We start from the raw sequence: 13,129 nt of genomic DNA, 5'->3' as shown, positions 1-13,129 counted from the left end.
AAACAACAGTTAAAGTATAGCAGGTGTTGTAGACTAGTTAGGTCCTGCTAGGCTGGAACTGACCCCACCATTCATTCTTTTAAAATAAACTTGTGATCTGTCAGCTCTGTAGAGAGTTCTTTGTAAAAGTTGGACTTTCTTGCTGTTTCACAGCTTCCACCATTACACGGCACTGATGGCCTCTCCTCTGTAATGTATTCTGCAGGTTCATGACTCTCTATACAGGATAGTTTCCTTTTAATCCTATGACAGAGTCCTTTCAGAAATCAGTTCTTCTGTAATGCTCTAGTGGCATGTTGCATGGGGGAAGAGAGGCTGTGTTACAGCTATGGCTTTTGTGCACCCTTAATGAGTGGGTCACAGTAGCAGAAATGGAAGGGAGCTAAGTTAAGAAACTAGTCTATAATTCTTTTGTCACCTCTACCTCCTTTTTGCACTCTTTTCCACTTTATTTTGAACTTTTTTTGCATGGCAGAATGTTCTGGGGAGTAATGAAAGCAGATGGACATTGGCCTAAAACAGTAGAATGGGTGCAGTGGTGACTTTCAGTTAGTTGTCTCCTGGTGGTTCCCCCCACCACCACTACTGCCACTCCGCATATACCCACATTTAATAGACTCCAAGAAAAATCATAACTGAAAGCATGTGATATGCTGTCCTTTCAAAGGCCTGTGTTCCTTAAGGCTCAGCAAACTCCTGCATTCCTGGGAACAGTGTAGTTTCTATTAACCCAGAAATACTGCAACCAAGGGTCCAGGCTTGCGAATGAACTGCTATCAATATGTGCTAGCCTGACATTTTATATCCACATGTACTTATTGCTGTCTAATAATCACAGAATCACAGAATCACTGAGGTTGGAAGGGACCTCTGGAGATCATCTAGTCCAACCCCCCTGCTCAAGCAGTGTCACCTAGAGCACATTGCACAGGATTGCATCCAGGCAGGTTTTGAATATCTCCAGAGAAGGAGACTCCACCACCTCTCTGGGCAACCTGTTCCAGTGCTCTGTCACCCTCACAGTGAAAAAGTATTTCCTCATGTTCAGATGGAATTGTCTGTGTTTCAGTTTGTGCCCGTTGCCTTGTGTCCTGTTGCTGGGCACCACTGAAAAGAGTCTGGCCCCATCCTCTCGAATCCCTCCCTCCAGATACTTGTACACATTGATAAGATCTCCTCTCAGCCTTCTCTTCTCCAGGCTAAACAGGCCCAGCTCTCTCAGCCTTTCCTCATAGGCGACATGCTCCAGTGCCCTCATCATCTCTGTAGCCCTTCGCTGGACTTGCTCCAGTAGTGCCATGTCTCTCTTGTACTGGGGAGCCCAGAACTGGACACACTACTCCAGATGTGGCCTCACCAGGGCTGAGTAGAAGCAGAGGATAACCTTGACTTGCTTGCCTTGACCTGCTGGCAATGCTCTTCCTGATGCACCCCAGGATACCATTGGCCTTCTTGCCACAAGGGCACATTGCTGCCTCATGCTTAACTTTGTGTCCACCAGCACTCCCAGGTCCTTCTTGGCAGAGCTGCTTTCCAGCAGGTCAGCCCCCAACCTGCACTGGTGCATGGGGTTATTCCTCCCTGGGTGCAGGACCCTGCACTTCCCTTTGTTGAACTTCATGAGGTTCCTCTCTGCCCACCTCTCCAGCCTGTCCAGGTCTCTCTGAATGGCAGCACAGCCTTCTGGGGTATCAGCCACTCCTCCCAGTTTTGTATCATCAGCAAAGTTGCTGAGGGTGCACTCTGTCCCTTCATCCAGGTCACTGGTGAATAAGTTGAACAGGGCTGGACCCAGGACTGACCCCTGGGGGACACCGCTAGCTACAGGCCTCCAACTAGACTCTGCGCTGCTGATCCCAACCCTCTGAGCTCTGCCATTCAGCCAGTTCTCAATCCACCTCGCTGTCCACTCATCTAACCCACACTTCCTGAGCTTGTCTATGAGGATGTTATGGGAGACAGTGTCAAAAGCCTTGCTGAAGTCAAGGTAGACAACATCCACTGCTCTCCCCTCATCTACCCAGCCACTCAGTCCATCATAGAGGGCTATCAGCTTGGTTAAGCATGATTTCCCCTTGGTGAAGCCATGCTGACTACTCCTGATCACCTTCTGATCCTTCATATGCTTAGAGATGACATCCAGGATGCGCTGTTCCATCACCTTTCCAGGAATGGAGGTGAGGCTGACTGACCTGTAGTTCCCTGGGTCCTCCTTCTTGCCCTTTTTGAAGACTGGGGTGACACTGGCTTTCTTCCAGTCTTCAGGCACCTCTCCTGTTCTCCATGACCTTTCAAAGATGATGGAGAGTGGCCTAGCAATAACATCTGCCAGCTCCCTCAGCACTCGTGGGTGCATCCCATCAGGGCCCATGGATTTGTGGGTGTCAAGTTTGCCTAAATGATCTCTAACCCGATCCTCCTTGACCAAGGGAAAGTCTTCCTTTCTCCAGCCTTTCTCTCTTGCCTCCAGGGTCTGGGGTTCCTGAGGGCTGGCCTGAGCAGTAAAGACTGAAGCAAAGGCGGCATTCAGTAACTCTGCCTTCTCTGCATCCTTCATCACCAGGGCAGCCACCCCATTCAGCAGCAGGCCCACATTTTCCCTAGTTTTCCTTTTGCTACTGAGGTATTTGAAGAAGCCCTTCTTGCTGTCCTTGACATCTCTTGCCAGATTTAATTCCAAACAGGCCTTAGCCTTCCTCGTCACATCCCTGCATACTCTGACAATGTTCCTCTATTCCTCCCAAGTGGCCTGTCCCTTTTTCCACATTCTGTACACGTCCTTCTTCTGGTTGAGTTTTGCCAGGAGCTCCTTGCTCATCCATGCAGCTCTCCTGCCCTCTTTGCTTGACTTCCTACTCACAGGGATGCACCGATCTTGAGCTTGGAGGAAGTGATGCTTGAATATTAACCAGCTCTCTTGGACCCCCCCTTCCTTCTAGGGCCCTAACCCATGGGATTCCTCCAAGTAGGTCCCTGAAGAGGACAAAGTTTGCTCTCCTCAAGTCCAGGGTTGCGATCCTACTTAGTGCCCTGCTGCCTCCTCGCAGGATCCTGAACTCCACCATCTCATGGTCACTGCAGCCAAGGCTGCCCCCGACCTTCACATCTTCCACCAGTCCTTCTCTGTTTGTTAGTACGAGGTCCAGCAGCACACCTCTCCTTGTTGGCTCCTCCACCACCTGGGTCAAGAAGTTGTCACCAATGCTCTGCAGGAACTTCCAGGACTGTTTGTGCCTAGCTGTGTTGTCTTTCCAGCAGATATCGGGGTGGTTGAAGTCCCCCATGAGAACCAGGGCCTGGGATCGTGAGGCTACTTCCGGCTGTCTGTAGAAGGCCTCATCGACTTCCTCTTCCTGATCAGGTGGCCTGCAGTAAACACCCACAACAGTGTCCCCCATGCTAGCCTGCCCTTTAATCCTTACCCATAAGCTCTCGACTCGCTCTTCATCCACCCCTAGGCACAGCTCGATACATTCCAGTTGCTCTCTCACATAAAGAGCAACTCCACCACCTCGCTTTCCTGGCCTGTCTTTCCTAAAAAGCACGTAGCCATCCATGACAGCACTCCAGTCATGCGAGCTATCCCACCATGTCTCTGTAATGGCAATGAGATCATGGCCCTGTGACCGCACACACATCTCTAGTTCTTCCTGTTTGTTCCCCATGCTGCGTGCATTGGTGTACAGGCATTTCAGAGAGGTGATCGAGCATGCAGGTTTCCCAGGAGGGGTAAAAGACGATCCTCCATAGCCACATCCCATGCGCACTTCCCTGGCTGCATTCACCTGCTGGAGGCATCCCGACTTGAGCAGTCTTTTGCCAGCTACCCTGGCACTATAACTTTCCCCTTCCCCCATCCTTCCTAGTTTAAAGCCCTCCTTATCAGGTTGGCCAACCTGTTGGCAAAGACCCGCGTGCCCCGCCTCATGAGGTGGATCCCATCTCTCGCCATCAGTTGTTGATCTTCAAACAGGGTCCCATGGTCATAGAAACCAAAGCCCTGTTGCCAACACCAGCGGCGCAGCCGGTCGTTAACCTGGAAAGTCCATCTCCTCCTCCTCTCATCCATCCCCCTCACTGGTGGGATTGAGGAGAAGATGACCTGGGCTCCCAGACCCTTGACCACCATCCCCAGAGCTCTGAAATCCTGCTTGATGGTCTCCAGTTTGCCCTTGGTGTCATTAGTGCCCACATGGAAGAGCAGCAGTGGGTAATAGTCCGAAGAATGGACGAGCCTACGCAGTCTTTGCATGACATCTCTCACACGAGCCCCCGGCAGGCCACAAACCTCTCTATACAAGAGGTCAGGTCGGCAGATAGATGCCTCCGTCCCCTGCAGCAGGGAGTCCCCCACAACAATCACCCGCCGCTTTTTCCAGGCATTCCGGCAGGGCACAGGGTCTGTTGTCCCAGGTACTTCCCTTGCAGCCATGCCCAGCTCCTCCTCATCCTGGAGGGCACTAAACCTGTTCTTCAGCTGCAAGTCCTCAGGAGGACTAGGAGCCTTTCTCCTCCCATGAGCAGTGACCAGTTTCTAGCCTTCTTCTACGGTGTTATGATGTACCATTTCACACGGCACAGAGCCCTCCGGCAACTCCACTGCTGTGGGGGGTTGGGACTCCCGAAGCTGCACAGTCTCCGAAAATACCCTGTCTATCACTTGCTCTGCTTCCTGGATGCTGTGCAGCCTACTGACCTCCTCCCGTAACTCCCTTACCTGATGACACAACTCGTCAACAGCAGCACACCTCCTGCAGGAGAGCTGACTGCCAGCCCAGGCCTCCTGGAGAGGCCCCAAGCACTCCCTGCAGCCTGAGACCTGTAGAGCCGCATCTACTGTCAGAGGGTCTGTGTGGGTCCAAGCCTCTGACACAGCAACTCCAAAAGCCACTGGGGAACGCGCTGTACGGCATGTCACAACCAGACCTGAGGAAACGTACACCACAGGGAACAGAAAGAAAGGTTCCTTCGTGCGCCCTTCTGTGCAAACTGCTGCCTCTGTTCGCTGCGCTCTGGGAGCTGCGCTCTAGGCCTGGCTCTTATATAGGCCTCTCCCTAGCACTGACTCACAGGGTGCTTGACCGCCCAGTCAAGGGCCACTGGGATCAAAGGCCCCAACTCCCTCTGGTCAGGGGCAGCCCAGAGAGCTCGTTAGCAGCAGCCACTCCTAGCTAGAGCTTTTCCCATGAGCTTTTCCCAGGAGAAGTCAAGGCCTCCTGCAGTTGTCCTTGCCTAGCTTCCCCTTTCCTGTTCACAGCAATCACCTGCTAGTTCCTCAGGGGTCCTCAGAAAGCCCACAACTTCCAACAAGATCCTCAAGTTCTAGTCAGAGCCCAACCACTGCTGCGCAAACTGCTGCGTCTGTTCGCTGCCTCTGTTAGCTGCGCTCTAAAGGCCTTCTGTAACAGCAATGCTCTTCCAACTTCAGTGAGACTTTTTGTCTGCTGCAGACTTTATATGAAAGGCTCAGACTTTCCATTTTACGTTTGGAGAGAGGCTATTCTAGTGATTTAAATATCACTGGATAAAAAGTAAGATCATGACTTTGCTCCTGGTTTTGCTATAGACCTTGACCTTATGCAGCTCACTCTACTAGCTCACCCTGCCTTGTATCTTAAAAGAGGAATAATACTTGCTGCTTAGTTTTATAAATTTGGTAGAGATCTCCAGAGAGAAAACATTGGGAAGTGCTAAGTGTGATGCAAGTGTAGTTACAGATTACTGTTATTACATCTGGTCATCTGAATTTAAGTAGTTAGTCTGAGTTCACAGCTATACCTCACTCAAACTTGCTTCATTCTTTTCCACAGGAGAAAATATTTAAGAGTTTTTTATTACAGGCCTTTGCTTGCTCTTTTGAAGTTTTGTGACTTGGATGGATCAAGGGGGAGGAACAGTATTTAATACATTAAATGTTTCCTTTTAACTTCTGATTCTTCCATATTGCACTTACCTTAACTCAAGAGAACAACTAGGTTTTTTAGAAGATGCACAGTAATTCGGAAAAGTATGCTTAGTTTTAGGATGCTATTATGTTCTTTCTGCTTAATCCATAAAAAACAAAGATGGAAGTCTATAGAAAAGAATGACATAATTTAGAGGTTCAAAAAGTTTACAAAATGCTAGTTTACAGGCAGTGTGTTATTGCTATTAAAAAGGCATGCCAAGAGCCTTGGGTAAGAAAGAGTCTCAACCTAGAATGTTTCTTGCCGTAAAATACACTTTCACATGTGCTGATAGATAGATAGCCTGCTGGAGCACTGCAAGGAACAGAGTGGAGTGGGAGAGGAAACAAACACTCCTATGCAATGTGCAGTTTCATGGTGGTCTTGAGCCAAGCTACAGCAGTGCTGCTTGCTGAAGGGGTGGTTGCAGCCACTTGTTCACATCCCATTCCTTATCATTGGCACTAGCAACCTGTAAGATCAGATTGAAAGCTAATCCAAGGAAAAGATTAGTTTTGGCCGGATCAGCAAGCTGAAACAGCTCACTGTGCAGCAGTACAAGCAGAAGGGCGAGGATGGGAAACATATGTGTTTGAGGGCAGGGAGAAAGAGTGGAAATACTTCTTTAGCAGCTGTCCAGAATTGAACTGAACTAAATTTCATGTGAAGCCACGCCTTGAGTGATTTGGGGGGAGAAGGGGAGAGTTGGCAAACTTTTCTTCCAAGTGCCTTCTTTATAATAGAAGTGGCTGAAGAAAAAACAGACTTTATCAAAACAGTAGTTGTTTCAGGTTTTTTTTCATTATCAGAAATTCATTGACAAGCTGGAGGTAACTGAATGATCTATGGATGTCTTCAAGGGTTTTGACAAACTGCTCTCTCCAGTAAAAAAACTGCAAAAACTAAATATGAATAACATGCAAGGAGTAGCCAAAGAGCAATGAAACCAAAATGAGGTAAAGATGTAAAGTATGATAGCATGCAATAAATGATCCCAGAGTACATAACTGGAGGGGGCCAGGAGTGGAACAATCAATTGTGTAGTTTGAACTTCAGGATCCTAGGCTGTCAAGAAAGGTATGATCTCAGATGGTTTTCCTGCCTTTTTGATGCTGAGAAACTTGCAAAACAAAGTAAGTTGCCTTGATCTGGGAGTGTAGATGAAAGGAGGGCTTGGTCTTTTCATTTCAAATACTTTTGCCAACAGCTGGTGTGCTCAATTAAGGAGACTGTTGTAGTCCTTATATCCAAAAAGCAAACTCCCAAAACCAAACCGTTAAATTCATAAGGACTTTTTGTTACTTGTTGTATAGCATATTTGTGCATCAGTTCTCTGTGTGTCGGTAAATCATTTTTCCCATTGTCTCTGAAGGCAGCGTGGTAAGCACTGCAATTAAGATAGCATTTCTAGTGACTTCTGGTTTGTCCTTGTATGCATAGTTTTTAAAGTAGAGAGAAGCAAGCACAGCTCTCATCTCCTTAGCCTGGTTAAGTGATACTGAGCAGCTATATTAAGAGATAGAAAGCTGTCCTTAATATTTGATATTCAAAATATTGCCTTCTGTCATCAAGTCAAGTTGTCTGACTACAGAGGCTCGTGTGAAAGTGGAGGAAGGCAAGGAATGTGAATACTTCTGGCCTTCTTATCAGGACCATTGGTGTTTTATACCTTATGTTTATTTCTTCAGGGTGCAGGACAGGGGAGGCCAAACTCACCAAAGGATTTAATCTGGCCGCACGTTTCATCATTCACACAGTGGGACCCAAATACAAGAGCCGATATCGCACAGCAGCTGAGAGCTCTCTATACAGCTGTTACCGCAATGTCCTGCAGCTTGCAAAGTAAGTGAATGACAGCTTAGGTTTGTGCCATGCATGATGTATCTATACTCCTAGATACCCTGGCCTGCATAGGAGACAAATGGCTGTGAATATTTTCTCGCATCTACAGGATTTGGATGAGAACATAAGAACGTGACTGGCATTATGGTACACATCATGTCTTTTGTTTTCTGTATTGCAGTGTAGATAAAATGTGCTGAGAGATCTGAGCTGGCTGAAGTCCTGGAACAGTGTAGCTAGAACTGTGCAGCATTCAGTTGCTCTGAGGAGAAACAGCATTAATAACTGTGTTGGGCTCCATGCTGCAAACAGCTTTAAATGAATTTGCTCAGGCAAATCACATGTCGCTATGCAGCCACACGGCTATACCCTATGGACAGATCTGACTGCTCTATCAGTTCATGTGTTTGGCCTGTCTGCCTTCATACCATGACCACCTAAAATCCTGAGTCAGGGTGCAAGGTTATTTCTAAATCCATAGTTGCTGAAGATGGGTTTGTAGTTTTTTTTTCTCTTTTACCTGTGGTAGCTTCTAAACTTCCTTTTAATTAACAGTTTATTACTGATCTTTCTGGTTTCTGTTCTTCTTTCTCCTGTATTCTGTTCTTTTCCCATGATGGCTGTTTGTAATGGTAGCATTCAAAAATAAATATTTGAACAAGAGTACAGTTACATTTTCTGACATTGCTCCCTAGTTCTTCAGGGTTGAGAAGATCAATTCTTCCAAGTCTGAGAGCTGTCTGTAACACTGCAGTAGTGACTGTTTTGTAATTAAGATTACAGCTAAGTGGTTTCTAGTATATGCCATTTTTTTTTCTGCCTCAGAGCTGACAAGCAAAGTCAGGCCTGGATTGGAGCCTCTTATAAACAATGGGGAGAAAAAAGAGAAAGATTCTGTTTACTGAATTCTGAGTGCCCTTTAGTCGGTCTATTTTCAGGAGTAACTCTTGCCACTTGTAAAATTGGCTGCCAACTCTGAGCTTGCTCAAGTCCCTACAGTAACTGTTGGCAAGACCTCTGCTTTCCTTTCCTAGAAATATGTCTCTGTGCTGGAAGAGTCTTCTGGGGGTTTTCTGTTTTTGTTTTTTTAAGTATATTTCATTCCATGACAATGGTTGCCTAGTCCTGCCTAGGATCAAGTAAGCTACCTCAGGCTGTGTAGATCCAGACCTCTAACTAAAAAAGTGGTAGGTCAGGTGGAAGAACAGGAGAATGCTTGCAATAAAGAATACCTTCTTTTCCCCTCCTTCCCCTCGCCATCAGTCCTATACAGGAAGGAAAGTATTTTGGAAAGCATTACAGGTAGCATGAGAGAAGACTTCTTCATTCAGGATATGAAGAAATTGCAGGAACAGTGTAGCTGAGGTAGAAGGAGAAATCTGAGAATAAACGAGAGAAAACAGAATCACAGAATAGTTGAGGTTGGAAGAGACCTCTAGAGATCATCTAAGTCCAGCCCCCCTCCCTGCTCAAGCAGGGTCACCTAGAACACGTTGCACAGGATTGTGTCCAGGCAGGTTTTGAATGTCTCCAGAGAAGGAGACTTCACAAGCTCTCTGGGAAACCTGTTCCAGTGCTCTGTCACCCTCACAGTAAAGAAGTTTTTCCTCATGGTCAGATGGAAGTTCCTGTGTTTCAGTTTGTGCCCGTTGCCTCACGTCCTGTCGCTGGGCACCACTGAAAAGAGTCTGGCCCCATCCTCTTGACACCCTCCCTTCAGATATTTGTAAACATTAATAAGATCCCCTCTCAGCCTTCTCTTCTCCAGGCTAAACAGGCCCAGCTCTCTCAGCCTTTCCTCATAGGCGACATGCTCCAGTGCCCTCATCATCTCTGTAGCCCTTCGCTGGACTTGCTCCAGTAGTGCCATGTCTCTCTTGTACTGGGGAGCCCAGAACTGGACACACTACTCCAGATGTGGCCTCACCAGGGCTGAGTAGAAGCAGAGGATAACCTTGACTTGCTTGCCTTGACCTGCTGGCAATGCTCTTCCTAATGCACCCAGGATACCATTGGCCTTCTTGGCCACAAGGGCACATTGCTGCCTCATGCTTAACTTTGTGTCCACCAGCACTCCCAGGTCCTTCTTGGCAGAGCTGCTTTCCAGCAGGTCAGCCCCCAACCTGCACTGGTGCATGGGGTTATTCCTCCCTGGGTGCAGGACCCTGCACTTGCCTTTGTTGAACTTCATGAGGTTCCTCTCCGCCCACCTCTCCAGCCTGTCCAGGTCTCTCTGAAGGGCAGCACAGCCTTCTGGTGTATTGGCCACTCCTCCCAGTTTTGTATCACCAGCAAACTTGCTGAGGGTGCACTCTGTCCCTTCAGCCAGGTCATTGATGAATAAGTTGAACAGGGCTGGACCAGGGTGTTAGGCTTGGGTGGAATCCTTAATGGTTCCCTCCTTCTTTGCTTAATGATGGTATGTATGCATCTTGCTGACAAAGAATCCTTTTGGGCAAACCTGCAAGAGGGTTGCTACTGCATAGAGGCAGGAGAAAACTGCTGGTGTCATCTGCTACCATAGTTTGTTCTCATCTCAAATTACGCTTCTGTTCATTTGTTTCTCTTTTTCTGGATTTCAGGGAACAGGCAATGTGCTCTGTAGGATTCTGTGTCATAAACTCTCTGAAAAGATGCTACCCCTTGGAGGATGCAACCCACATAGCACTGCGTAAGTTGATGGTAGAAAGTGACATAAACCAGATGGCAGTAATCAGCAGATCACTCAGCTGTAGCAGACTGCTGTTGATACAAAAAACTTTTCTTTAGGCGGCTGTGGTGTGTTAAAGCCTGTGAAGAGGCAAGGCTTTGCATGGATGGATAAGGAAATGGAGGATAAAAATAAATGGTCCTCCCTGTGTTGAGAGGTCATCAGTAGGCATCCATGGGGATCTATGTTGGGCTTTGCATCGTTCAATATACTCATTAATGACCCAGAAAAAGGTGATGAGCTGTGAGGTGAGAGTTTGCTGATGGTATAAAATTGTTCAGGGTGGTAAAGATGAGGCCTTACTGTGAATAACTGTAGACAGACTTTAAGCAACAGAGTGAATTTCATTTGTTATTTTAGTGTCAAGTCAGCGTAGCCAAATGTAAAGTGATAGTCTTCCTCCACCAATCTGCCTCCATATAGTTCTGCCTCACAAAATGATGAGACAATACCTGGGAGCAAAATCTTGAGATTATAATAGTTCCATGAAAACATCAACTCAGTAATGTTCAAAAGACCAAGCTGAGTGTTGTGAAAGAGGACAAAATGAAGAATGCTACTCTGTTATGCTATAAATCCATGGTTTGTCCACATCTTAAAACTGCACGCTCAGAATATAGTGGAACTAGAAGAAGTTTAGAGGAGGTCAACAAAAATAGGCAAAGGTGTGGTGCAGTCAAGTAGGCTAAAGCCCTCTTCAGTCTCCAAAAGAAAGAACTTGGAGGGAGTGTAGTAGATGTCTACAAACTCATAAGTGGCATGAAAATAGTGAATAGGAATCAGTTGTTCACTGTCTCCCAAAATAAGAGCTAGGGATCATCAAATGATGCCGTAATGAACCAGGTTCAGAGTAAGCAAGAGGAAATGGTTCTGTAAACTGAATAGAAGGGTTGGGTTTTCCTCTGGCTGTGCGAGCTGACTGGAGGAATGTTACTTACCCTCTGCTTAGGTGCTAACACTGGGAGAAAGAGATTTGTCTGTTTTCTCTGCTGCCTCTGAGCCTCTTGAGCTGGAAACAGCTGCTCACATAAGTTCAGAAAACTTCATTTGCTGTGGAGATGCAGAACTGCATTTGTCCCATAAATTAGTGTTGCAGATCAACCCAGTTACACATTAATATCTGTACAGGAAGTATTTGGAAATAGTTCATTTTTTTTCCCTAAATTGCTGTTTCTTGAAAAAACTCGCACTAATGTATTCTCTATAGAGTAGTCTATTACTCTCCTCTGTTGTCTCTGTAGAGCCATACACTACTTAATAAAAATGCTGCTAGACCAACCTATTTGTTTGGACATTTTCTCTCCAAGCAGTCTGACAGGAAAGCGCTTGGAAATCCTGACATCTGACAAGATTGTTGCAGCACAAGGACCTCATCTGTACAAGGACATGACTGACTGGGAGCTTGGTTACAGAACATTTTTTCCCTCAGCTGCTAATGCTGAGGAACTTGACCATGTCCCCAGACTATGCTAAAAAAAAGGAAATAAGATCTCTCATGATTTAAAAATACTGTTTTTGTAAGGTGCTTTTGTGTAGCTGATCCTTATGGTTTTGTGTGGCTGAATCTGCCTTTGACCAACTTCTGCTATGGGTTGCTTATCATCTTGCTTTCTTGAGAACTTAGGGCACCATGACTTGTTCTAGGAGTATCTGTTTTTGACAATTCAGTGCACAGGACTCTGTAAAGGAGTGATTTGGCTAGATTTTTGCAGGGCCCTAGGATCACATTCCACAAACTCAGAAGCACCTAGTAAGCTAAAATCACAGGGAGAGTTTTCCCCTTTTTGATCCATCTCTAAAGTGAAAAGCAGGAGAGAGTGGAGGTGGAAATTCCTATATGCCCAACAACCCACTTGGTGCATTAAGCCACCATTTATTCCACACTTGCATACTGTCTGTGGAGCCATTTTGTACAAGGAGAGGGATGTTTCTTTCTGTTCTGCATTCGGTTGGTTTCCTCTCTCATAACCATGTGTGTAAATTTCTCCTCACCTTTTGCTAACTACTCTTAATTTTTTTCCTTGCAGGCACAGTCAGAAGGTTCTTGGAGATACATGGGGAGACCCTGGAGAAGGTGGTGTTTGCAGTCTCTGAGCTTGAAGAGGTATCTCCTTGACGTTCATTCCACCAAAATTCATGGACATATGTGATCTTCTCTGCAGCAGTATTATCATCTGCATCTTGGAGTTGGGTTTGGGTTTTTCCTTCAAATCATCCTGTCTCACAGGGACTCTTGGTCCCTCAGCATTCTGACATGTCTGTCCAGCATAGCATCTTTTCAGTACTGCTGTTCCTGCTTTTAGCAGTTGCCATGGATATATTCAGAACCTTTCCGTTTCTGACTTCTATGTTCCCAAGCCATGAACAAGAGTCAGCAGTGTCGGTTATGCTGGCAGTTATGCTGGTTGGTATCCAGCAGCCAGAAGGCAAATTTCTCATACAAGATTTGCTCCTTATGAGAGAAGCAATGTTGTATGCTTTAAAACAATCTCCCTGATTTCCAGTTCAGCATGCCTATAGATCACCTACAAACACTGTTAACATCTCTTGCTGGGTTGATGAAATAACAAGCTTGATGTTTGATGATCTGTTTCCAGACAGCTGCTAACAGTTTGAATATTGACTTCTCTTC

At 46.4% G+C, this 13,129-nt stretch overlaps 1 protein-coding gene across 4 annotated transcripts in view; it reads left to right on the top strand.

Annotated features, from left to right (window-relative positions):
* Positions 1-13,129, top strand: part of GDAP2 (ganglioside induced differentiation associated protein 2) — a 34,655-nt gene that overhangs the window by 6,307 nt on the left and 15,219 nt on the right. For all 4 annotated transcript variants that reach the window (XM_013958157.2, XM_013958155.2, XM_013958156.2 and 1 more), the window contains 3 exons: positions 7,634-7,787; positions 10,370-10,458; positions 12,525-12,601. In XM_013958157.2, the coding sequence (XP_013813611.1) occupies positions 7,634-7,787; positions 10,370-10,458; positions 12,525-12,601 (320 nt within the window). The remainder of the gene's footprint in view (positions 1-7,633; positions 7,788-10,369; positions 10,459-12,524; positions 12,602-13,129) is intronic.

Source organism: Apteryx mantelli, chromosome 1 (assembly GCF_036417845.1).
Source record: "Apteryx mantelli isolate bAptMan1 chromosome 1, bAptMan1.hap1, whole genome shotgun sequence".
NCBI classification, from domain to species: domain Eukaryota; kingdom Metazoa; phylum Chordata; class Aves; order Apterygiformes; family Apterygidae; genus Apteryx; species Apteryx mantelli.
The sequence above is the reverse complement of the archived record's forward strand: the minus strand, read 5'-3'. Positions and strand labels throughout refer to the sequence as shown.